At 36.3% G+C, this 26,187-nt stretch overlaps 1 protein-coding gene across 5 annotated transcripts in view; it reads left to right on the top strand.

The window, feature by feature from the left end:
- The window catches only part of DNAJC1 (DnaJ heat shock protein family (Hsp40) member C1), a 197,837-nt gene that overhangs the window by 88,002 nt on the left and 83,648 nt on the right, over positions 1–26,187 (top strand). For 4 of the 5 annotated variants that reach the window (XM_073334216.1, XM_073334217.1, XM_073334218.1 and 1 more), the window contains 6 exons: positions 4,306–4,471; positions 5,468–5,565; positions 6,738–6,831; positions 17,662–17,752; positions 21,123–21,289; positions 22,346–22,393. In XM_073334216.1, coding sequence (XP_073190317.1) covers positions 4,306–4,471; positions 5,468–5,565; positions 6,738–6,831; positions 17,662–17,752; positions 21,123–21,289; positions 22,346–22,393 — 664 coding nt within the window. The remainder of the gene's footprint in view (positions 1–4,305; positions 4,472–5,467; positions 5,566–6,737; positions 6,832–17,661; positions 17,753–21,122; positions 21,290–22,345; positions 22,394–26,187) is intronic. The other variant, XM_073334215.1, reaches the window with a different exon arrangement.

Genomic DNA, 26,187 nt, shown 5'->3' with positions numbered 1-26,187 from the left:
GAATAAACGCGCCTTCCATTATTAAGATTTAGTAGTAAAAACAAGGAGTCCTTGTGGCACTTTTTGAGACTAACCGATTTATTTGAGCATAAGCTTTTGTGGGCTAGAACCCACTTCATCCGGTGTATGGAGTGAAAATACAGGAGCAGGTATAAATACGTGAAAGGATGGGGATTGCTTTACCAAGTGTGAGGTCAGTCTAATGAGATAAATCAATTAACAGCAGGATAGCAAGGGAAGAAAAATAACTTTTGAAGTGGTAAGAGAGTGGTCCATTACAGACAGTTGACAAGAAGGTGTAAATAACAGTAGGGAGAAATTAGTATTGGGGAAATTAAGTTTAGGTTTTGTAATGATGGTAATTTTTTATAAGAACAATAAATAAAAACCCTGTTTCTTTTTCAGAAAGGTTCACTCTTGCCAGTAGAATGTACTACTTTAGCATATTAACACTTCATATTTTCCTTTTTTGATTTTAATAGTAATTTAAATGTGTGTGTAATATGCAATAAAATATTGTTTACTTTATATACGTGCTGTATATACAGTAGTATAGTTCACAGAGCCCTTGATGTAAATTAATACAGATATAAGTGTTATGTGCTAGATAGGATTTTGCATAGGCTTTCTGTGCTGGAGTGAATTTCACCCAGTAAGATTTTTATTGGGTAAAATTACAAGCTAAACTTGCTAATAGTCATTACTTTGGTTTTAATTTGGAAAGGGAATGTGTAATTTTGAACAGACTTTTCCATTCACTACATCTAAGCAAATGTCTTAACAATACATTTAAACCTTAATGTTTTTAACTAGCTTTTGGTGTATACACCCCACTTTCTGTAACATTGTGATTTTCATTACAGCAAGCATTAGTGTCTGAATCAAAATAAGCATCCTTCTAACACTATACCTTAGCACTTTTTTGTGTAATTGACTGACTTTACACATAGCATATGGAAAATATAAAGTGTTCTTGACCATATTTGCGTTACATGTTGCCTTTGATAGTTTATGGGGGGGAAAAAACTTCAGTGGTGCTTTTTCTAAGATTTAGATTTTAAATTATAAGATTTCATTACTTCAGACCTGTTTTATTGTCCTTTTTGTAAGCTACACCAGATCTCTGAAGTAATGTGTGAAACGTGAAGTTTCCTGGGCTTTAAAAAAATGGTAAACATTTTATATGATTGTAAAATAATTATACTGTAATGTTGAAATTAGCTACCAAAATTAATTGATTTTCTTGCACTACTGTAAATTCTAGAGAGTTCTAAAAACAACATGAATCATTATAGGTAGGTGAAATTATTACACTTTCACACCTGTTTCTTAATGGTGGTACTAAATTTTAAATTAATATTTTTAATAAGTTTTATTTTCATTATGAGGTTACTCTCTTGTGCTGTGATTCAGTTACTTCCTGGTATTATTTATTTCCCACTATTAATTGCTGATTATTTCAAAGCACACAAAACAACTGGGCACTCTCATATGTCATATACAAGTTGCATTATGTGTACTTGCATACATCTGAGGAGAGGAAAAAAATAGTACAGATAGATCAAATGAAATTTTGTGGGAAGGAGAGGTAAGGAGTAGTAATTTAAAATAGGTTGATAAAGGAAGAATGCTTTGTAATACAATTTTGAATATGCTGCATATGCTTTGAATGACTATCCTTCATAACTGCTATTTTTTTTTTTTTTTGCAAATAAGTACTGAGTAATGTGTATGCTTCTTAATGAAACGATGTCTTTAAATGTGGAAAACAAAATTACAAATTATAGGAGGCTTTTGAGTAACTGTGGGATCACTGTCCACTTGTAACCCTAAAAATCATCATGATAGCTTTATTTTTCAAATGCAGTGCTTAATTACTATAGGAAGCAGTGATTTATCTTTCAACAGTATATATTCTAAAAAATGGGTTATAATAGAAGCTATCTTCCTTTAAAATGGCCAGTCGTGTGAGCCATAATGTTCATTGATAGTAAAATCAATAGAGCATTGATTCTAAGACATAATCCTCGGAGACTGTTGTTCAGAACACTAGACATAGCCAAGTAAATACTGTGTATTGTTTAGAGTGTTTAACGCATGAAATTCTGCTGTCTTAAATTTGGTTTGCGTTAAATAGGATTTATATATTGTGAAGATAAGACTGCATTGTTGATATTCATAACAATACTGGAAAATGAATATTTAGCAGCATTATTTTATCATAACTTATTTGTTTTTCCCCTCTAGCACATAACTTAAGTTTAGTAATTAACTTGTCCCACTGTTTCAGAAAGAAAAATATTTAGTAAATTAATAGTAATGTACAAAAAGACTTATCCTTTTCCCTTCACCCCATGTGTCTTTGAGAGCTTTAAATTAATAGCACATGCAAACATAACATTTTTTAGCAACCTTTTTTTCTGAAGTCAGATTATCCACTGTCTTAATTGAATAGAATCATTTTGCTTGCAAACTATTTTTCTTGTATTTCAACTCTAAACTATTCAGTAGGACTAGAATGCATTATGATTTTTAGATTAAACAAGTGGTAAAGTGGCTGTGTTTATTTGGTTTGCTCTTGAAATATGTAGTTTTCCATCCTTTAGTAGTTTAAGTTTAAAATGTCATTTCCTAAACTAAGTGCTGAGTAGGTTTTTGTTTTTTTGTTTTTTATATATATACACACACACACAGATTATTGCCTCAAGTCTTAACTTTTTTCTTCCTTCACAATAAATCAATATATCGTAAAATCAGAATTTACATTTCTGGATATTAATCTTATAAAATTATGAAAATGTATATGAAGACAGTTTCATGGTATACATCTTTTTTAGTATGTAACCATAGAAGTCAGCAGAATATTGTGCTTTAAATCTTTTTCCGACTAAATTACTAATAATGTCTCTTGCCTTGAACAAATAAATGGTCATTTATCAGAAGTCAAATTTTCTAGATTTTTTGAGTTAAATATATTTTGCACTTAAGACCAGTGTTTTTCCACTTAAAAAAAAGTTGCCAGCAATAAATCTTTGTTTTTTTTAAATTTCTTAGTACATCTCCAAGGTATCAATTTAATAACTATCAAAGTAGCTACTGCAGTTGTTGCATTTAAATTGATTTACATGTCAAGACTGGCAGTTTAGCAGCTGCGCTATTATTCCTGGATCGGTCAATTTACTTGAGAAAAACCTACTACTGAGTTCTACTGACCTGCATGACAATATAGGCCCTATTTCTATTCCTGTAATTAGGCCTGCGACTAACTCAGAATATTTTTAATTAAAATATTTTGGTCAATGTGTTGCACCAAATTAGGCCTTTCAGTGCAGATTTAATTCTAGAATTGGTGTGATTAGAATATGTAATGAATTGTGTTCAGTTTAAGATTAACAGGTTGTGTATCTTGAATGTACTATTTCAAGTTTTATATTATAGCTTTTTTCCTCTAAGTTTTTCCTCTTAACATTTTTGGTTAGGTATCTGAAATTTAATTTTTGCATGGTTATGTAAGCCAGTATTGAAGTACATTAAATAAATTAACAGGCAAAGACTATTTATGTTAAAGTACTTCAAGGAGTAAATGTGGAAAAATAAACTGACTTTTTTTTATTCAAATGACTTTTGTAAGGACATGGTTACATTAATAAAAGTGAATAGCCTAAAAATAAATTGAACGGTTTAATGTGAGCAGGTTAACTTTTCAATAGCATTCTTTAGAAATAAACAAAGTTGCCTGGATCCGGTGAACCTTGATTTCTAGCTTCATAAACAAGAGTTTAATTAGGAGGTGCACCTAGCTAGAAGGTTTATTAAATTACACATGCATTTTACTCTGTAGTGGAAGTTGATATAACACCAGAAAGAAAATCAAGAGGCAGATATTTTACCTCATTATTCAGGTTTTTAATTAGTAAAACACTTAAGTAATTGAAACTTTGTTCCTTGGGTTCTCACATTTCAATTATTTCTCTTGTTGTTCACTTGCATCCTGGGGACCTGACCATTGATTGATAGGCATGTAGAACATATGTCCCATTTTACAGCAAGTCCTGTTTCTTAAGAGAATCAGATGGGGGTGCTGCAGGAATAGTAGTAGAGTTTACCACCTTTTCTGCAAGAGATGGAAAACATTTCCACATCATACCATTCTGAATTCTGTCTGTCCCCTGGTATTCCAAAAAAGTTACATTATTATTTTATTTTATTTTGTGGTGTTGTGGTAATTTCTGTCTTCAACATGAAGTGAGTTGGCTTATTTCATTTTAAACTCTCCATGAAAGCCTGTTATATTTGCTACTGTAGGTATGATGATATTCTGATCAATGGACTACCAGATTGGCGACAGCCTGTATTCTACTACAGGCGGGTGAGAAAAATGAGCAATGCTGAGCTGGCATTACTCTTGTTCATTATTCTCACAGTGGGTCATTATGCTGTGGTTTGGTCAATCTACCTGGAAAAACAGCTGGTAAGTATTGGTAATAAATCTAATGCACTACAATCATTAGTTTATCTGAAATTCTTGCAGAAGTTTCCAAATAATAAGGATTTTACTCTTTTTTTTCACCATTAAAATTAGTTTTCTGGTATTTAAAATCGTTAGTTGTATTAGTAGCAAAGATTTTATTAACTAGTTATATGTTCTAGATTCAAAAGTCAAAATGAAATAATTTTTATATGAATGTAACATGTAAAATTTTAATATCTTATACAGTCACTGATGATAATTAGTGAACAAGATGGGTTTTTTTCTAGTTATCAGAGGAAAGAAAGAGAGCAGACACTTTCTCTATCATCTGTTGAAGCAGAAACATGTCCTTCCATGGTCGTGCTTTTGGTCTTCACAAGTGTTGGGTGTGTCTGGTCTTGATTTTTAGAATTCATACTCACTTTGGCTTTTCCTGTTCTTAGTGGAGGTTTTTTCCAAAATAAAACCTGATAAATGTTCTCTGGTTCATTAGATAAGCAGTCAAAGCTAAATAATTTTTTTAGTATTTATTTTTCCCTTCCCCCCCACTCCCCACCCCTATATATCTTTGGAAGCTTTAAGTTGATGGTACAAGCGAACGTAACATAGAAAGCAATAAATTTTTGTTTATACTCTTAAAAAAAACATAAATTGAACAGTATTCACACATTAGCATCTATTTACTTTTATTTTCCAAGCTACATTATTAAAGTTGATGAAAGAAAAAGGAGGCAAGTTGAATGCTTTCTCCTCTTAGAAAACTTTGATTGCTATGGAGATACACATGACTGACAGAGCTGGACTTCATGTGTGTTTAAGGACTGGATGCCATGGCAACAGTTATTGTTAAAGATAGATGATTTTACTTAATCATGTAGGACCCTAGATAATTTGCATAAATGCTACTCTAATGTTTATCCTTCAAAGAAGAGTTCCAGTAACATTCATAGAGTACATGTTAATGATAATTGTAACCATAATTCTTTCTACATTAAGGATGAACTGCTTAGCAAAAAAAAGAGAGACAAGAAGAAAAAGACAGGAGGTAGGAGTACAGATGAAGTAAAACTTGGTGCTGCTGACAAAAATGAAAGGTGGGAACAGTTACTAGTGTATTTTCATAATTAAATAATTTTGTCAAATCTCTACTTCAGATATTAAAGAAATTGATCAAATATTTTACACACTCAGCCTGTATGCTTGTATGTGGTGTGTCCACACCGAAAAATAATCTTTTAAATTTATGAGAATGTAGCAAGGCTGGCAATGTGCACTATGATTGCTATTTATAAATATTCAGGGAGGCATTGGTGTGGGTTTGTAATATGAGATGTGGTTATGTGGAAAATCAAAAGTAATTGTAAAGCAAAGAATGTATAAAGTATAGTTTATTTGCAGAAGGGTGCTTCTGGTTTATAAAACAATTTTTGCAAGAAGTTTATTACAAGCTTTTCCACTGAAGATTTAATTAGGTTAAAAATGTAAACTAACAAATTCACCGTTACTGAGTCTTTTAACATATTGCTCTGGTAACTGCTGAAATTTTGGAGGTTCTTTAATGTTTGCTTATTGTTCGGTTCACGTCGAAACAAAAGCATTAGTAAAGGATTCTGACACTGCTCTTTAGTTAAGAAACAACATAGGGAAGTGACATCCAGTATACTCCAAAAGATACCACCATTTCTTCTATTGATTTATAGAAAGAAATAAAGGGTTTAAATAGTTCACACAGCAGGGGCATGAACTGGATCAATGCAGGATGGAGATCAGAGACTATTCTGCCTGTCTTCTATTCTGATGACATCAGTGAGTAATGCTTCAGTGAACTGCAAATGACATTAATTTTTATGTATTGGTTTATTTATGCTACTGTCTTCATATCTAGTTGTCAGCACTTGTGAACACTTTGGTTATGGTTAGTCTTTTTTAGCTGAAATGATCACTTAAGGCTTAAGAATTTATTTTGTGTAAATGAAGAAAAGTCCTGTTAAAAGAAGATTAAAAATATAGCAGTTAGTAGAAGCACATTGTCTAAATCTAGTCTTGATTCTTTGGTTTGTTATATGCTTTTTAATGGCTTCAATATTCATAATGAATATTTTGTATTAATGTTTATGCACTTTCAAAATGGATTAATAAGCATTTTGAATTTTACATTTCTAGTTTGAGGCTGTAGGAGAGTTTGCTGACTTTTGTAAAGAGGTATATTGTGTAATAAGAATGAAAATGTACTTTTAATATTTAAAATACATTTTCTTTGCTGTAGAACGTTGGAAAAACCACAGTGGCGTGATTTGCTTCCATGCAAGCTGGGAATTTGGTTCTGTCTTACTGTAAAAGCGTTACCTCAGCTGTTGCAGGTAAAAATACAATTTGCACCCCACTTTTTTTTATAGGATTATTTTGCTGATTTCATTATGCTGTGATCACACACAGTGTTGCTTGTTCACATGATTTTTCTGTCTTCAGAAGCACTTTTCATATACAGATAAATTATTATTTTAAGGCTATTGTTTAAAAGTTCATCTAAATATGAATATATATTGGTAAAATGAATATTTTGTGTAATATACCCTACAATTCTAATTGTAGTTCTCTCCTTAATCTGCACTCTGATTTATAAACAGGCAAGATGTTAAGAACTGTTCAAGATAAATAGAAAAGGAGGGTGAAAATTACATGTATTTTAGGAGAAGTAGTAGTGTGTGGAAATAAGCTGTAAATGGTAACATTTAATTATAGCTTAAATATATATAAAATAAACAGTATTTGTGTAATATATTGTATATTAATACCTAGATCAAATTTAATAAGAAACAGGGAAATAAATTGAGGGTGTTTTTTTATGTGGAGTAATTTTAATTTTACCCTTTTCACTGGCAAGTGATATCCACCTTTTCCTCATATTAATCCACTAATTTTTTTCTAATGACTGAGAAGGTTTTTTAAAATTTCATTCATATGCAAAAACCTGTCAATGGAAGGTTAAGGTTGTACAGTTAGTACTTTGGAGGAGGGGAAAAATCAGGAAAGGCAAAAATTAACATTAGCATAGGAACTTAAATTTGTTCAGCCTGTCTGATTATAGTATTTTCTTCTACTTTAAGTATATAACAATAGATTTATTTGTTAAAAGCATATTGTAAGGTACACAAATTATCTAACATCACCAACTTAGTGTCGTCAGTCAGAAAAGTGTCTATGGAGAAGAAAAAATATCTTGCATAACAGATTTTTACGCCCTGCGTTTTTGGTCATATCTGCTTTAGTGATTAAAATTTAAGATGGTTGCATTTTTATTTATTATTATTATTATTTATTATTATTTATTATTTGTTTCTCTAATACTGTAGAGTTGCTATGAATCAGGGGAAGAAAGCTGAGTTAGATTTTGGCTTACACATCACTAACATAATTATTAACTAAGGCACCACTGCTGGAACTGTTTCCATGCAGATAAAACCTAGGTTTCACTTCCATGCAGTTGATTTTACAGGAGTAGCATATTAAACAAGCAAGAAGGCAAAACAACGAATTGTTTTATCTGTTAGCAGAATAAACTTACTAAGGAAGTCAAAGACAATAAACATGGATCTCAGGATTACCATTTTTAATGACTTGTTCAAGGATAACTTCTCTTGAATGTTAGTTGTAGACATCTTAACTGCTTGTATTTCCTTATTTTTTAAAAAATTAATGGTGGTGTCTTGCTATTGTACTAAAGTAGTTTTTAGTTAATTTTCTTGTTTTAAAGAAAACAATGATCACTTCCCAGTCACAGTTGGACTTTTAAGTTCATTCCTCATTTTGGTGAACGAGTTGGGGGAGGAGTGAATTCAGATTGCTGCTGCTGCTATTTGTTGACAATTTCCTGTATTGGTTAACAGGACAGTAGCACATCTTATTTTGATTATTTTCTTCATTTACAATTTCTCTAATCCTTTTTCTAGGAGCAATCATGGTGTATTGTGTCATTAGACTATGTTAAAAAAAAATCTTGGATGCCTATTAAGCATGCCCAAATTATTTTTCTTCAATCATGTAACTTTATTATCCAACAAGCTATTCTCAAACGTGGCCAGTGATACTCCATAATTAATCATATTTATAGGCTAAGTTTAAAAGCTCCATCCCTATTTGAATGAAGTGTGCGTAGGAGAGAAAGCTGTAGCAATATCTTAGTGGCAAAAATTTGCCCATGCCACTCACTTTCTTCACCTTTAAGCCTTACATATTACAACTAGCTGAACAGATTTTCATCAAACTTAAAAAATACATCATTTTTTGCTTGATACCAGAAAGCTTTATCCCCAAAAGAGGCTTTTTTTAAAAAAAAGGGAAAGCAAGATTATAATTAAGGTTACAAAATAGTTTGTCTAGTATTTGCTCTCAAAAAATATTTACTTATGAGATGATAGGGCATGTTAATGTCCTACTTGCCACAGTTCTGACCACTTAGAAGATTCAGATTGCAAAGATGCTACACATGTCTAATTCTCATTTATCCAACTGAATGTCTTCCTCCCCTCCCCTCCCCCCTCAAAAATATCAAATCAGAGAAGGAAGCACTTAAAATAATTAAGGTGGGCCTTTACTTGAGAAAAATGCTTTGTTTGCATGTCCTCGGAATGGCCTATGTCATTTTATCTTGCTCTGCTTTTTTGCATCATGGAGTAAAAAGAAAAATGAGAGAGGGATGTGTGAAAAAAAATGTAGAACTTTCAAAACTGAATTTATATAAGGAATCTTTTATTTTTAATTATTTGGGCGCACGATTCAAGAGGAGGAAGAGGAACAAGATGGATTTTCATAGTTGTGCCTGTGAGATTAGTTAAATTTAGGGGAGGGGAAAGTGAAGAAAACAAAGTACATTTTAAAAAAATTCTTGTAGAAAGGGAGCTTGTTGAAAGAAGTGATGTAACAACGTTGATATTCTAGGCCAAATGTTTTTTTGTGAATGTAGTGTGAAACAGTTAAGCATTAACTTGTATAGTTCAGTGTAATTTGTACTGTAATAAAATGTATGATTTGTTCTGTAGGCACAGAGTACAATAAATGGTTTAGGTAGGAGACACATAAATAGGATACATGTTGTTGTTAGGCCCATTTTTATTTACTCTTTCAGATGAATAAAGAGGAATGAAGGAAGGCTGTAGGTGGCTTATTTTTTCCCTCTTAAAAATAAACAAACAAAATAATCCCACTCTCCTGCTCCCTCTCTTCCCTTCCCCCTCCCCCCGCCACAACCTAGGGATTGAAAAGTCAAGCTTGTAAACAAAAGAATGAAACTGCTTAATAGTGTGTGAGTATCGCAGTCCAAATCAAGGGTGTAATTCAGAGCACAGACTTGTGTTAATTGCAGATTTTAATTATCTTTGTGTGGTACAAAAGCAGACTTATCTGTGAATAGACTAGCTTTTAACAAAAAGGTGACTGAGGGTTTCTCTCCGTAGATGAAGACATACAACTTAAGGAAACTGTTTTGCTATTTCTTAAAGGTCCTTGCTAACTATGCTTTTATTCTCATAGTTGCTTTTAGATAACTGAAAATAAAGGTGTTCTCTATTAAGCTACTTTTTTAAAAAAAAAACAACACAGGTATTCTTTGCCCATCTTCCATATTACTTGTAGTGGAAGCTTAAAAATTAGTGTTGGTCTTCATTTTGCATTAACTTTATTTATGCCAGCATAGCCCTAGGAAACATTTTTGTTAGTTGAATTGTCATATCGCTGCTGGCCTTGCTGTAATGAAGCAGGAAGCATTTTTGTCTGATTTCTCCAGAAATGGACTCTTGTTAAGAAAATGAAATTCTCCTATTATCTGCAGAATAATGATACAAGCTTCACTGCATATTTCCATCAATAGGTTGTTGGAAAATCTTCTAGTGATCCTCCAATGGTGAGGAGTCCTTCAGTCTCCATTCATATTTGCACCGAGTGTAACCTATTGAGATTGTCAAGAAGATTTCCAATTATGATGGAGACTTTTGGGATACAAACCTTTAGTCCATTTCAGAGTAGACAGAATAAAAATGGCCACTAATTTATTTTATGTAGACCATGTATGATAGTTAATTACACTTAGTTACTAGCCTGGACTAGATTCAAAGCAGTGAGGAAGAGGTGTTTAATTTCTAGTCAATGCAGTGTTGAATTAAAAGAAAAATCCAGGAGAAATTTTTCACTGCGTTTTAACAGCTTTTTAAAGATGGTCCAGTTCTTCCCAGAACAGGTTGGCAGTATCTCACTGATCTCAAAAATCTCTACCAAAAGCATTTCATCTTTGGCAAGGCCATTTTTAATGTTTCCTTTGTTTTGTGGTCTAATCAAACTTTTCTTTGTATGTTTGTTTGTTTTATTACATTTTACTTCATATGTTTGTGTTATATTTGATATTATATCTGTAATATTTAAATAACACATATAAAAAGAGGAACTTTTTTAGAGGAAACTTTCAAGCACAAGATTTAACCCACAGAAAACTATTTAATTCATAGGGGGATGACAACCAGGAGCTTCCTAGTTTTCCAGCGGTTTAGGATGACAGTACTGAAGCACTGCACTTAGTAAGAATAGTTCCTAGCTTCTGCAAGATAGGATAGGGCAGGGCAGGATGTGTGGTGGAATGGGTTCCCATTTACCCTGCCCGAAACCAGGCCCACACTAAAGAATTTTGGGGCCCTGTGCCCTATGGAAATTGTGGGATCTCCACCTTATTTAAAGTGCCGCTGCCACATGTATAACCCACCTCACACAGACCCCCAAATGCCCCTTCTATCCCATATATACCCCATACACATCCCAGGAGCCTTGACATATATTTTGCTCACTACAACCCCCAACAATTTATCTCCACCAGCAGCCCCCAACATCGCAGCTCCCAAGCTCACTGACCCCCAACATTGCCAACTCTCCCTCAGCCCCTCACTCTGCAGCTCCCCAACACTTCCCATTCAGCACATAGACTATCAACGACTTGCCCCAGCTCCTCACTCCCATGACCTTCCTGGCCACTCACTGGTGCCCTGCAGCTCTGCACTCTGCTCTTTTCCTAGGATAGCTTGGTTCCTCCAAAACCCGGCTCCACAGCTCTGCTCACTTCCAGTGCCTGCTGTGCACTTACATGGCCCCACGCTTCTCAGCTGCCCCTCTGTCAGGACAAATTTGAGTGGTGGTGTAACCTGGCGGACAGGTTCTCAGTGCTGACCTGGTTTGTTTTGTTTTTTTGGGGGCCTTCTGCAAGTGTATTGAGTGCACACTAGTGAATCTGGCTTATCTGGAACCAATTTCAACCTTTTAGGGCAGTGGTTCCCAAACTTGTTCCGCTGTTTGTGCAGGGAAAGTGGTGGGCCAGGCCGGTTTGTTTACCTGCCGCTTCTGCAGATTCAGCCGATTACGGCTCCCAGTGGTCGCAGTTCGCTGCTCCAGGCCAATGGGAGCTGCTGGAAGCGACACGGGCCAAGGGACCTACTGGCCGCCGCTTCCAGCAGCTCCCATTGGCCTGGAGCAGCGAACCGCGACCACAGGGAGCTGTGATCGGCTGAACCTGCAGATGCGGCAGGTAAACAAACTAGCCCGGCCCTCCAGGCGCTTTCCCTGCAGAAGCAGCGGAATGAGTTTGGGAACCATTGTTTTAGGGGAACCAGCAGTGGAGGGTTTGGGTTGCGGCTGGAGTTCAAAGCTGAGATTAAGTGGCTCAGAAGGTGGCAGGCAAAAGGAGCGTTGGAGGTAAACTAGGGACTGTGGAAGGTGAGCAAGAATCATTTGGTCTGTTCTAAATGGATAGCCTGTGATATCCACTTGAGGAAATAAGTGGCTTATACTTTGGGGAAGGAGCAGAAGGTAATTGGGGTGGAACAAAAGTTATTGGAAGAAAGAGACTCTTTTAAAAAAAAGATACTTATCCGCAGTTTACTGTAGTCTGAAGGTTAAAACATCCATTTTGTCCTCTCTCATTTTTATGCAACGATTGTTTAAAGGCAAACTGGTACATAAGAGTTTTTTCTCTTAAGGCTTGTGTAACATAGTGCTGAAGCGGCGCAACTGCACTGCTGTAGCACTGTAGTGAAGATGCTATTTCACTAATGGGAGAGCTTCTCCCATTGACATAGATATTCCACCTCCATGCAAGGCAGTAGCAGTGCTGATGGGTGAAGCACTTCCCACCCGTCGACATAGCACTGTCTACTGGGGGTTAGGTCAGTATAATTATAATGCTTGGGGGTGTGGATTTTTTTACACCCTGGGTGACATAGTTATACTGATGTAAGTTTGGCCTGAGTTAGCTCGTTTTCTCGTTTTTGATCATGTAGATCTAAATTTTTGACATCCCGTTTGTTATCCTGACAACACGCTGATGTCAGGATTATTTAATGCAATGAAAGAGCGTTTTTGCCACATGATGGTTGGTGGTGGTAATTATACAAAAATGGGCAAATCCAAGGTTGTTTTTTTCAAGTAGCTCTAACTTGACCCTTTTTTCATAGCCCCTCACACAAAAAATTAAGTATTATACTTAGGATTGTTTCTGGGATTGTTTATAACTCTCATACAAACTACATAAGAATATTACAATTAAAAAACCAAATAACTCTAACCATCCAAAAATATGGAGATGACCATTTAAGGTACTATACATAAATATTACACTTCCTTTACAATTTGCATATTTGGTTAACAACAATATTGATATACAGAAAACACAGTTTAATGGTTTAATTACATATGTCCAGTTGGGTTGCTAGTCTGTGAGAGTGGGGGAGTGCTGGACTGACAGTATTTTCAGACCTATCATCCTTAAATTTTAAAAAAAGGGCCGTGTCCACTTATACGGGACCAGAGCAAATGAGAATCTGATTTTATCATGGAATGTGCCTGGAATCACACCTGGTTCCATGAGGTGAGTCTCCCCTTTTCCAGCCCTTGTGATGTTTTCTCTGGTCTGCCCTCCTTGTGAGGGAAATGAGGGGAGATCAACGAGGGCTAGATGAAGAGAACCAGAACAGCAAAGATTGGTCAAAACAACTGATTGAAATCCCCAATTCCGTATATTAATCCCAGCATCAAAAAAACTCCACTGTAAACAAAATGGTAGTTTTCCTTTGTTTAAAAAACAAAACAAAACAAAAAAAAACCTTAAGTGAGGATTAATTTTTGTTGCCCTTCTCTATCAAGAGCTTTTATAGTATCTGGCACCATAGCACTGAGCACATTTTATAAAGGATGGTTCCATTCATCCGATCTGTAAAGTTATTGATAGCTGGCAACACTGTATATAGTGTGGCAGAGCTGTGAAAACCCTAACTTCATATATCCATGCTTCTGTGTGATAAAACATGGACCATTATATTACATTAAACTATTTTTGCCTTGAAGTTTCTTGGATTTTTAAAACATAAAACTGACAGATTAATGGTCTAATAACTTTTTTCTTTGGCTGATTTTTCAAACAACTGTATTAATCAAATTAAAGTTACTATGTATATATCTGTAAAACTGTACCTGTGTTTATACAGGAGTACAAACACACACAGCATAGCTGGGAGCCTACATGTCACAACTTTGATACATAGTTAAGGAAAGTGTAATATATAACTATCTTGGTATTCTTTTCAAATGCTTCTATTTCTCAAGCAAATTTCTTCAAACAGGAGGAAAACACTTGTTCCTATTAAGGTGTACCCAAACTGTTCCCATTAGGCAGAACATTTCCAAACTGCTTGTTTTTCCTTGGAAATTTGGGCTTCGATCCAGATCCAAATTTTGTTGCTTAGGCTTCTCTTTAATTCTTTGTGAGGACTGAGCACATACCAAGAATGAAATGTAGATGTAGATATATTTTGAACTACTTGAATGCGAAAGAAAGTATCTGGTCAAAAATGTGCTTAGAAGTCTGACTTGTCCAAATTGGAGGGTAGGCAAATGGTATTTTTTTTATATTTATATTTTCAGAATTTTGTAGAATAATCCCCATCAGTTTGGCCTGAAAATGATCATAGTATGATAAAATTGAACCCCAAAACATCTTGAAAAACTAAGAGCCTAAACATGAGGATTGATGGTGGAAATGACATTTCAACCATAACTAAAGGAATATGGCAATAAGTTAACTGCAGGATTGGGCAGTAGCAAAAATATGTTGGTGAGGGAGAGAGCTTATATTCAAACAAGTGTCTGATATGATTACAAAGTTGTAGTAACAGTTACTGGTTTAAGTAAATTACTTGGTATAATTTGTTCTCCCTTTTTAAGTTTTTTCCTAGTGAGTCTCCCTATTTCTAAACCTTTTTGTAAATCTACTTATTTTCCTGTTTCATTTTCAATTTCACTAACTTTTTTGGGCCATCTATATACAGATATAGCTGTGTAGACATATATAGGCAAATTCTGCCCTCAGAAGCATCTTTTTAGCTCTTATTGAACCTGGAGAGCCAAATGCTCACGTTTGAGGGCAGAAGTAGCCCTATAAATATTTTAAATGAGTTACTTTTCTGATTTGTCTTTTTGCACAGATCTATGCATGTTCTTTTTTTTACAAGATGTGCCGCCATAGTGTTTGTTCTTCACATTAAGGCTGATATTCTGATCATACAAAAATAAATGGTATTCAATGAAATAATATACATACAGTCCAGTACTTGTTTGATATCTTTTAACCTGAGCAATGCTTTAACTTTAACTTACCCACTTTATATAGATACTTCAAATTTAGTATTGCTGTTGCTTTATCTGCTTCTGACTAGTTTTCTTTGTTTTTCCGCTCTTGTCTCTCATTTTCATCTGAGCCGCTGTTCCAATTGTTCCATGATTGACACACTAGAGAGATTGACAGTTACCCCCTAGTGCCTGCTGTCTGGGGGTCCCACAAGCAATAATGGATTTTGCACTAGAATTTAGCATCAAATATTGGTTTTCAGTGCTAAATCAGAAATGTGGGATGACTGTATCCTCTTTAAAATCATAGCTTTAAACAAAAGCATCTTTGGGATATTTGTAAGCCAAAAATCTATGTATTCAATGTAATCTGAATTTCTCCAAAATTCATAGCAGAGGAAGATTAAGAGTGTTATTTTTGATGATTATTCTGGTTAAAGGTATAAATAACCACATAAAAACAAGGAAAACTTCTTGTGTGTAAGTGTGGATTCCAAATTTCAGTTTTAACTGAAGAGATGAAAACAGTATAGATCCTATTTTCTACACCAAATCACTGAAAAATTAGGAAGTCCCTTTACTCTTTTAAAGGAGTTGCTGTCTTGTTCAAGATGCCTGCTGTAAATGATAGCCAGCCTGTATCACATGCATACACACATGTACAGGCCCTTATCTTATGAAGATTGAAACATGTGCTTAAATTGTGCAGACCACATTCTCTGGTACACTGTGTCCACCTAATGAAAAAGGGAAATACCCAGTGGAGTATATCCGCTGCACGGGGGAAATATCTTTTCTGGCATAAAACTGGCAGGGGTGACAGTCATCTTGTTCCTGATTTCCCCCTCACTCTGCAGCAGCTCTCACACGTATCAGGGCTGGATAGCCCCAAAACGTAAGTGTCTAAACTGCAATGCAGATGAGAATCCAGCCCTCTGAGTAGCCCCATTTCCTATAATGGGGATTCCTCAAAGTGAATAAAAGACAAGCATAAGGGGTTTTTAAAAAAATATTTTGGGTGGGTTGTTTTTTTAATCATGACCCAAGATTGTAAACTCTTTGGCGCACGGACCATCTTTCCAGTATGTGTGTGTACAGTATGTAAGTTTGATTGATGGGTTGGGGCCTCTTGGTGCTAACACAATGCATATAATAATAATTTATTGCATGTAGCATCTGTGTGGTGGATAACATTTTTTTTGTATAGCTGCCTACAGTGGGAATGTAGGGTGCAAACAGAAAATGACTGCTTAACACAGTTTTTAATAGTTATTTTATTAAAATTGTTTTTATTGCTAATAAAACAATTGTTTTCTGATCAAGTCTATGCCGTCACAATGCAAATAAACTTTAAAAAATATTTTAAAAGTATTTCCTGGTACAGAAATAGCCAAAATCAAATAGTGAGAATGTTTACAAAAAGAAACTGAAAAACTGATTTCTAATGTATAAAGGAAGAAGTAATTAGTTCATTTTGGTATTAATAGGTTAATAAAGGTATAATTGTTACTTAAGGCAATAACCCAAATAAAATTAAGTTTACTTACTGTAATTAATTTTGATGTGATAGAAGGAATGTTGTGCACGTCTAAGGTTAATAAATGCAGTTGCAACAACTTCCATTTCAACACTTATGTATTTTAGTCCTTGTTACTGGTTGAGTGCATAAATAGGAGTGCAACTTTAATTCCATTAACTGGCCATCATTTTAGGAAAACTCTCCCTTGCTTATCTCAACCCAGAAATCTTAAAAGCTAAAATAGACAGCCTTTCTCATCATGAATTAATTTAAATCTATTAGAAGATTATTATTTCTGAGGATATTTCTGCCCATAGCTGTCTTGTCACAAATCTTATTCTTAAAAGTGCTATGACTTTCTAATGAAATCTGATAAACTGGTTTCTATCAGTAGGTCTAGTGAAAACCATAAAAAATGTTTAATGTTTGATATTTATGCTTAACTGTTGATGCCTTTTTCATAATTTTTAAAGTATTATTAAAAAGGATTTTTTGGTAAGGTCTTGTATATTGGATCTCACCTTTGCTGATGTAATAAATGATTTTATAGCAAGATGTCCACTGCTCTGCAGTAGAAAAAGAAACGGCAGCTTTAATTAAAAAATTATTTTCAGATATCTGCGTAGTGATGAACTTCTTGCTACTTGAACTTCCAGATTGTTGGGGTGAGCAAAATGGGTGCATGGCCCCGTAAAGAGCTAATTAGGGATGCATTGACTTCTCAAGTATAGGACCATTAAAATACCCTTCTGAAGGTGTTTTTTCTTCTTTGTTTCTTTTTAAATTGTGTATAGTAAACTTTAACCTCAGCATTATCAAATATGGAATTAACACAGAAATTCTATGTTCAAGGCAAGTCATTCCTGTCACTTGAAAATTGCTGTCTCAAGTGGAATGAGTGAATATATTTCTTAAAAAAAAAGCAAATGAATTTAAAGTGAAATGATTTAAAACAGTGCCGTTGCAACAAACTTGTTTATATAAAGGATGCTAATGTCATTGCAACATTTTCTTAAAGGATGCCAGACAATTATACGTAGAATATAAAGAAACAAAAATGAAGGCGAGAGAAGATGCCCTGGCGAGAGCTGAACTTGAAACACTTCAGAGTGAGTTTTTAATACTGTCTTAATACACAATCAATGTAATTTATTATAAGATACCTACTGTAGAAGATGAATGGGAAAATATGCTTTCATTGTTCTGAAATTTATTTTGCAAGTTATTTTTGCTGTCTGTCTAGTAAGTGTCTTCTGTGATATGACTTCTGAATTTCACTTAACCTGTGCTCTCATTTAAATTGGATACAGTTATGTCCATGTATGAACATAACTATGTGATTAGTCAGAATCAAATATTTGTGTGCTGAATTACATTAATTTGGCAAATAGTTTTGCTGTTGTATCAAAAATACTTCTGAGTTTGATAATTTTGTTATAGGTTTATTAAAAATATTGTATCTAATAAAATGTAAATTGAAAGAAATGTTGTTTAACAGTATAGGCAAAGAAACTCAAAAGTAAAGACTTTGTTTATGTTAAGGTATGTTTTCAGAAGTGGCCTCAGGTTGTGAGCCTGTGTATTATTGTGTCTGCATATAATTGCAGGTATAGTTTATAGTGTTTATGTGGTTGATTTCTGTGTACTATAAAATGCACCCACAGTTACTTGCACCTATGAAAATGTAGATGCAAACTTTGGGTGCAGAGTTGTGACACTGTTGAAATTGGAACCTTAGGGTACTAGATCCCTCTGCTCTTTAAATACAAAGTGAAAGCAATAAATAACTAGCATGCATATTTTAATATGGAGACTGGATCATATTCCCTTTTCTAATTCCTTTTTTGATCCTAACCAAACTTTTAAAACTTGTTTTCAGAAGAAGCTAAAATGTGTATGTGTTTGAATTGAGTATAACGCTTCTCTATACAGTTTTGTATTTTGGCATGTGTACTAAAAGCTAGCAACCATTGTGGGGCATAGAGTACACATAGGGAAAACCCTTAGAAATTTGTACTACAGTCTCATTTGCCCATGGTCTGAGTTTTCTAAAATCAGCAGAGATGATTCAGCATAATTTGTTACCATCTCCCCAAAGCCTGGAGTGCAAAGATCATTCTGCTGTTCAGTAGATATAGGGTGCCAGTCACAAAATGGACCAGCTTTGTACTTCATGTAGCAAATTGTAGTATGAAAATGTGAACATTGCAATCAGTGTTTATCAGTAATTTTATGATATTAGAATGTATTATCATTTTGTTTCATTTGAATGATGACCTAGAGCATATCAATTAACTACTTTTACTGTTTTGTTTAAAAGGACTAGTTTATGGTGCTAGAAGGGCAAATTCAAGTAAGAAAACATTAAAATTATAGTGGTTAGCGATCCTGTGTTTATATTATTTTAAAAATGGCGAATAAACTTTTTTCAGCATTTTTCTCCTGAGTTCTGAGTGCAGAGAGAGGCAAGGGTATTAGTTATGAAACTGTGATTAGTAGAGTTTGTGGTGGAATTTTGACACAACCTTAATTGGGCCAATGATACTGAACAGAGCTGTTACTGGCTAACCATGTGTTGTCCATCTTATATTTTAAAAATAAATGAACGTGTTGAAGGTTTACAACATTCAAGAGTATAGACACACAACATTACAGAGCATAGACATATCCAGTGTGTTAAAGTCAGAATGTTACGTAATACGAATTCTCCAATGGTTACATGCAAAACAAAAAATCTTTTAAAGTTAAGTTCACTGTATACTTCAGCATTAGTACATAAAGGTAGTAAAATCCCCAAATGTGTATTTCAATTGTCCCTTTCCTTCTTAATTTTAAAGACCGTCAGTGGACTACTGAGTTCATAATAACATTTCCATCAACCTAATTGAGTAAATGCATCTCATGCAGATTAGCAATAGCTGTTTTATGCTGCCTGTTTTTCATGATCTAATTGCTAATTTACCCTCATGTCTATCTGCTTTACTGCTGAAATTGTGTAATATTCTCTGGGGGCTCAAACTAGAACCAGTGCAAGGGGGAATTCCATATAACTTGCAAATAGGAGAGAATGCAGCATGGAGGTCTCATTAACATGCGGCATTGCTAGAGAAGATACAAAGTGTGAAAAGGTAATTTCTTGATAAGTAAATATTATCCTACCAGGGAAATCTCTGTGCAGAATTTTAGCTTATTCTATTGACACCTGTGCATGGTTCCTGTTAGCACTTCTCACTATATTTTAAACCTTTTTTCACCTCACTTCATGTTTAAGTGTCAAATATAATTATTAAATCCTCCATGAAGTAGATGTTTGTAAAAATGTGGTTTAAAGAAAGTTTTTCTATTATTTATATAATTATATGTAACTGTTTTTTACTTACAGAGCTGTAAATATTTTAACATTTGAATTTTCTGATTTCTCCATTTAAATTCATGTGGTTTTCCTAGCAACCTAACTTGTTACAAGGATACCAGAAGAAAGATAGACCACAATTCCAAAGTGCAGCTTTATTTGTAGACTTAAAGGTGATTTTTCATTGAACCAATAGTATACATGTAGATCATCCTCATGGTAAGGGATGTCCCTGTGACCATGGATAGTTCCTTGGTCTAAATCCTGATATTAAAGAGGTGATTTATAACTCCAGTTCAGTGGTCACCAAACTGAGTAGCCTTAGGCTTCCCAGGACTAACCAGCTGTCAGTTTTCTCAGTTGGGAACTCAATTTACTTAGAGTTTGAGTAACTACCAAGTCACACTCTGGCGGTATATGGTAGTTGGTTTCTCTCCTGTTTTGGGGAGTTTACACCACAGGGTTTCTGAAATTCAGAATTGTAAGGGTCTGCTTTTGAGATGTTTTGTGGGTCTGTTTTTCAGAGAGGCTGAGCATATAATCCCATTTGAAGGCCAACTGAGTCTGAAGATGCTCAGCACCTCTGAAAATAAGGCCTGAGATCTAGATCTACCTAAACTTCCAAATGTTAAAACAAAGATATTTGTAAATAAGAAGAATCTAAGGGGTGGGAGGAACTAGACATGAGCTCAAAAACATATACTTTGTTCAGCACATTTGAGGAAAGGGGGAAAGCAAAAGTGACTTTTGAGATCTTTCTGCCTCATCCATTCCTGAGGTCATCTGGTCCTGTCTTGACATGTCCTCTACACGAGGCAAGGGTATTGGATGATGTAGTGCTGACTTTACACCGCCGGGGGAAACGCCAGCTATCCATTTAGGGCAACTTTCCAGCTGCTGCTCGAAGTGAGTCCAAGGATCTAGCCCAATGTGTATTTACTTGTTTCTTTGTAGAAGAATAAAACATTGTGCTGTGCAGTTTTGGTTATGACAAACATTTGTCTTCCTTCTCCCTAATAAAAAAAAAAAATTGAATCCCCTTTTGAACTGAAAAGCTCAACTCAACATTAACCATGGAGCGGCTAAGAACACCTCTAAATCATGATCATTTCTATTTATTTTTGTAGAGGAGAAGAAACCTAAAGTCAAGAAACCAAAGTCTGAATTCCCTATATACACTGCTTCAGAATCCAATGCATATATACCATCATATGATCATGGAGCTTCTATTGAAGAGATTGAGGAACAGATGGATGATTGGTTGGAGAATAAGAACAGAACATACAAAAAAAAGGCAAGTTAAAATTTCCCTTTACATTTGTCAAGTACATTTGAAAGTTCTTCTTTGAGTGATTGCACATGTGCATTCCACTCCCGGTGTGCATGCACCCTGCATGCAGTCAGCAGAAATGTTCCCCTCAATGGTACCTGACAGGGCTGCTTGAGCACACTCTTCTTACCATGCAGCACTAGTACCAGTATAAAGGGCCAGCCAACCCTGAGTCCCCCTCAGTTCCTTCTTGCTGCCTGTGATGGTCCCTGGAACTGCTACTCTTGCTTCTGCAAATACTATGTGACTGTGTTCTCTTGTATTTTATTGTAAATAATGTAGTGTTATTAAGTTCACTCAAAGGGTGCCATACCAGTTCCGAGAATGCCAGACTCTGCTTTTTCTTTGTTTGCAAACAGCTTTCCCATTTCCTCAGTGCTTGGTCTCATATCACCACAGGCCGTTGAGTGTTGAGTACTAAGAAGAGGGATACACCCGCCAGTTTATTTCTACCCCTTTCACGAAGATCTTGTGGTCCAACAGGTTCAGTCTCTCCCCTCACGTGGGAACCATAGAGGAGGTTCCACAGAATGTAAGAGGAAGGGTTTCTGCTCCCATTATTTCCTAATCCCAAAAGCAAAGGGGAGTCTCAGACCTAAGTTAGACCTGTGTCAGCTCCACAACTATCTCAAAAAAATTTCACATGGTCACTCGCGCGTCTGTTTTTCCCTTTTTGGAACCTGGAGACAGTTACACCACCCTCGATTTCAGACACGTCTACTTCCATGTGTTGCTCTATCAAGGGCATGAACCCTTTTATGCCAGCACATTCAACCCACCATTTTCAGAATGGTGTATCTAGCAAAACAGAATATCTAGCAAAACAGTATCTTGTATGGTATCCTATAAAACTGTTGTCACACGGATCATTAATATCATCATGGGTTTATGTACAGGTTATGTATAAAGAATTTTGTATGTGTGCTAGAAATGTAAAGTATGTTTTGGAGCTAGTGGACACATAAGTCTGCCCTAGACAAAGGAATGTTGTTTTACCCATTGCCTGTCTCTCCAATGCAGATTGAGCAAGGGGAGGCAACAGATCGTGGAAGCACATTTACATGTAAGGTAAACAAAGGCCTTGTCTACGCTAGAGGGGAAATTTGATCTAAGCTACGCAATTTGAGTTATGTGACTAGCGTAACTCAAATCAACGTAGCTTAGATTTACTTACCGCGGGGTCCACATTATGCAGTGTCAACAGGAGATGCTCTCCCGTTGACTCCCGCACACTTCTCGATCCGGTGGAGTACAGGAGTTGACGAGAGAGTGATCTGTGGTCACTAAATCAACCACCGATGCATCGATTGCTGCACGTCGATCCCCTGGTAAGTTTAGACAAGCCCAAAGTAATTAAACCAACTGGAGAAGCAAATGGACCAGAGGAGTAGGGAGACAACGTGGTGTCTTCACAAGCAGCAGGGGAGAAACTTTATCTGGGGACATACTTCACAGGAATATATTTCCCTTCTTTTTATAGTCCAGTGAACCTTTGAGGGAACCCCTGAGTTATTGATCACTTAGGGGACATAGGGAACAGAGCACCCTTTGAGCCTGTGAATGGTGGATCCTCTTGGCCTGTAGGGCAGGAGCTGCTACTGGCTTGCTGTAAGTGTGAAACTCTTTTAGGGAAAGATATAGCTTGCTAGAATTAAGTTTTAGGCACTAGAAAACATGTTGTTTTTGTTTGTAACCCTTTTCTATCTCTTGTATTCTTGCCTGATATCACTTAAATCTGTTTCTTTATTACTATACTTATTCTTGTTTTATTACAAAACCTTCTTGATGTTCTATTGAAGTAAAGAGGGAGTTCTCAGCTAAACTAACAGGCTGGTGTGTGCTCTGTCTCTTTGGAGGCAGAAAACTTAATATCTGTGGGTATCCAGTGAGAAGGACCGGACACTGCAGGGAGATGTCTCTGGGGAACTCGGTAACTGGGTTTGCTGGTTGTTATTTGCAAGGCAAGGTTTTGACTGACTCGAGGAGTTTGCTAGCAAGGCGTACAGTCTGTAGTGACATACAGTTTAGTAGCAGCAAAGCTCTCACTTGCTGAAGCAGATGGGTGACCCAGTGACTTACAGTTCTGGGTTCCCTGAGGAGAGTGTCAGTCATATATGTGGAATATACCATGTGGTTATGCCAGCATAATATCCATACGCTAAAGTCCAGAGAACAATCTTTTTCCAGCAGTGTCTCTTGAGGCTACACATGCACCCTGTATCCCCTCACGCCCTCCACAGCGAGGGTATAAAAGGCAGAGCACCCCCAACTGACACTCAGTTCTTCTCACTGCCCATGGTAGCAAGTTGGAGCCTCAGTGTCATCCTGGTTACCCTGTAGTATAGCTAGTTATGGGGTTTTTTTAGCATTATTTAGTCTTTAGGTTAGCTTCAGATAAGTTATATTTGGTCATTGGTTTATATAAAAAACAAAAATGTTTTCTTATTGTTTACACCTCGGTACTACGGACTAGGTCTGATGGTGATGAGCAGGTCTCCAGGCTTTAAAATCTTCCTTGCCTGCAAGACTGCTGAGCCTGCTAACGATGCAAAGTTAAAGTGTGCGTTTTGTTTAGGGGAGGTTCACATCTCTTTCCCTGTGCCATCTGTAATTTTTTTTTCCAAGTGTTCACAGAGGATTCCTGATGCTCATTCGAAATTGTTCCTGATGGAAAAAAATCTATGTGGAGTGTGTCTGACTCTGTGGTACACCCTCAGCAGTGGTCTCTTGCTTTGAAAACATTTTCAACAAGTGCCCTGGCTACAAGAGATGCCACCCTGGGATATAAGAAGTCTTCTGGCTCTAAGTGCCCTCATGCTGTTAGCAAACACTGAGTTTCATCAGCCCTCTTCAGGTCAGTCAGTGTCTCCTGTTACACAAGAGAGGAAGGAACAAAGATCTCCAGGCACATCCCAGCATCAATCACCATCCTCAGTATTGGCCAAGAAGACAGTCTTCATAAGCCTTCTATAACCAGGCTTCTATGAAATCACATCAGTACTGTGAGTCTAAGTCTAGGGAATCATATACCTTAGCCTCAGTGCCACATCCTGTACTTCTGGGGACCATGACTTCCTCGGTACCATATACAGACATGACCACTTCTGGGACGCTAGCGTTGGTACTGGTTGTCATGGTACCTTTGTGATACCACCTCCCTTGCCTGCTGAGACTGTATTTTCATAACTTGTGTACCTTAGTTATTTTGGAATCAAAGTCCGTTGCTGGATGGTTCTCCTTTGTCTGCAGTATGCAGAGCTCTGCCAGCATCAGAACCTAAGGTATTGAAGATAAAAATATCTGTGCCCAACTTTGCTGGTACTGATGGCTATCTTTCATGTGAAATCTAAGGGTCTTCCAGTTTCTACACTTCAGGAATCTTCTGCATTAGAAGAATTTTATTCATTTGCATCCTCATCTTTGCATAGTAGTCAGAGTCATTCTCCTAGGGGGTTTTCACCTTTGACTAAGTGACCTGAGAGTGCCCTTGAAGGAAATCCTTCTTGTCATAGATCTCATGCTCCAAAAAAGTCTCATATTCCCTGGTTCCCACCTGTATGGCACTTACAAGCTCTTACCTTATGGGACGCAAACCTGGCCTGTTTGGTCTTCATGGAACTATGATTCTCTTTCATTGGCTCCTCATTCAGTTGCATGAGGTCCAGGATAAAGTCTACTCTTCCAGTGATCATGCCAGGGACCCTCAGTCGTCCCATTAATTTCTCATTGGGCAAATACATTGACTATATCAACTTCAGGGCTTTCCAGGACCTCCTTGAAAGGATGGTGGACACCAGCACCTTTCCAGGATCGCCTTAAAAGAATAAAGATTCACCTGGAAGGTGTCAAGGAAAGAGCTCATAAATTCTTTGATGTTTTATACCTGATATCCCAAGGTCAGTTAGCTATGCTGATTAATAAAGGCATTCTTGAACCCCCTAAGGATTTATGCCAGGCTCCAGCATCCATCTTGGCCATGACCAGAAAGGCAGATTGCAGATACCAGGTACCATCTGAGGCATTTGAATAACCTTTTTATGCACCTGATACCTGGTTTGTTGGTTGTAACAGCAGTTCACAAAAAATCTAAGTTGCCTGATCTGTTTAGGTGAAACCTCAAGGACAAAGAACCTAAGACGATGGATCTGCTGGGGGGAGGGGGGGTGTGGGAGTTCATTCATCTGCTTCTTTGCAATTTCAGATAGCCAATTGTCCTGCTTTATTGACTAAATATAACTTAATGTAATGGGACAAGGTTTTACTACTGTGGGAGAGACTTCACTGTTAGGGCAAAGACAGCTCTGCAGGCCTCTCTGGATGCTTCTGACGCTGCAGCCAGGTCAATGGCCACTGTGATGAGGTGACTGAGAAGAACAACGTTTTTGTGGTTGTCAGGAATTCCTACAGAAGTTCACAGCACTGTTGAAGATTTGCCTTTTGAGGGCCTCTTTTTTTTTTTTTAAACTCCAGAATGGATGAAGCATTGCACTTACTGAAGGATTCCAGGCACCACTTTGGTCTCTCGGTCAATATTCCTCTTCTGAGAAGGAGTATAAAGGAACATTTTCTAGACAGTGATTTAGATTCCAGTTCAGCAAGGGTGTATCTTCCTCAAGAGATTTGCCACAATGAATCATATTATCTTGTCTTCAGTCTCACCCACTGAGTCTGCCTCCACTTTATGGGTTATATATTGTCTACTGCTTATGTGTCTAGTACTTATTCATGGTTCTCCCTTCGACCTCCCTGAGTTTTGCTAAGGTTTTTCGGGGTGTACTAATTGAGCAGCACAGCATGGATTTCCCTGTAGAAATTTCTCAGGAGGTACTTTCATTTCTTCCTTGATGTACAGACTTTCTAAA

The sequence above is a fragment of the Lepidochelys kempii genome, chromosome 2 (assembly GCF_965140265.1).
Source record: "Lepidochelys kempii isolate rLepKem1 chromosome 2, rLepKem1.hap2, whole genome shotgun sequence".
In the NCBI taxonomy this organism is placed as follows: Eukaryota; Metazoa; Chordata; order Testudines; family Cheloniidae; genus Lepidochelys; species Lepidochelys kempii.
This window is presented reverse-complemented; position numbering and strand designations above follow the sequence as displayed.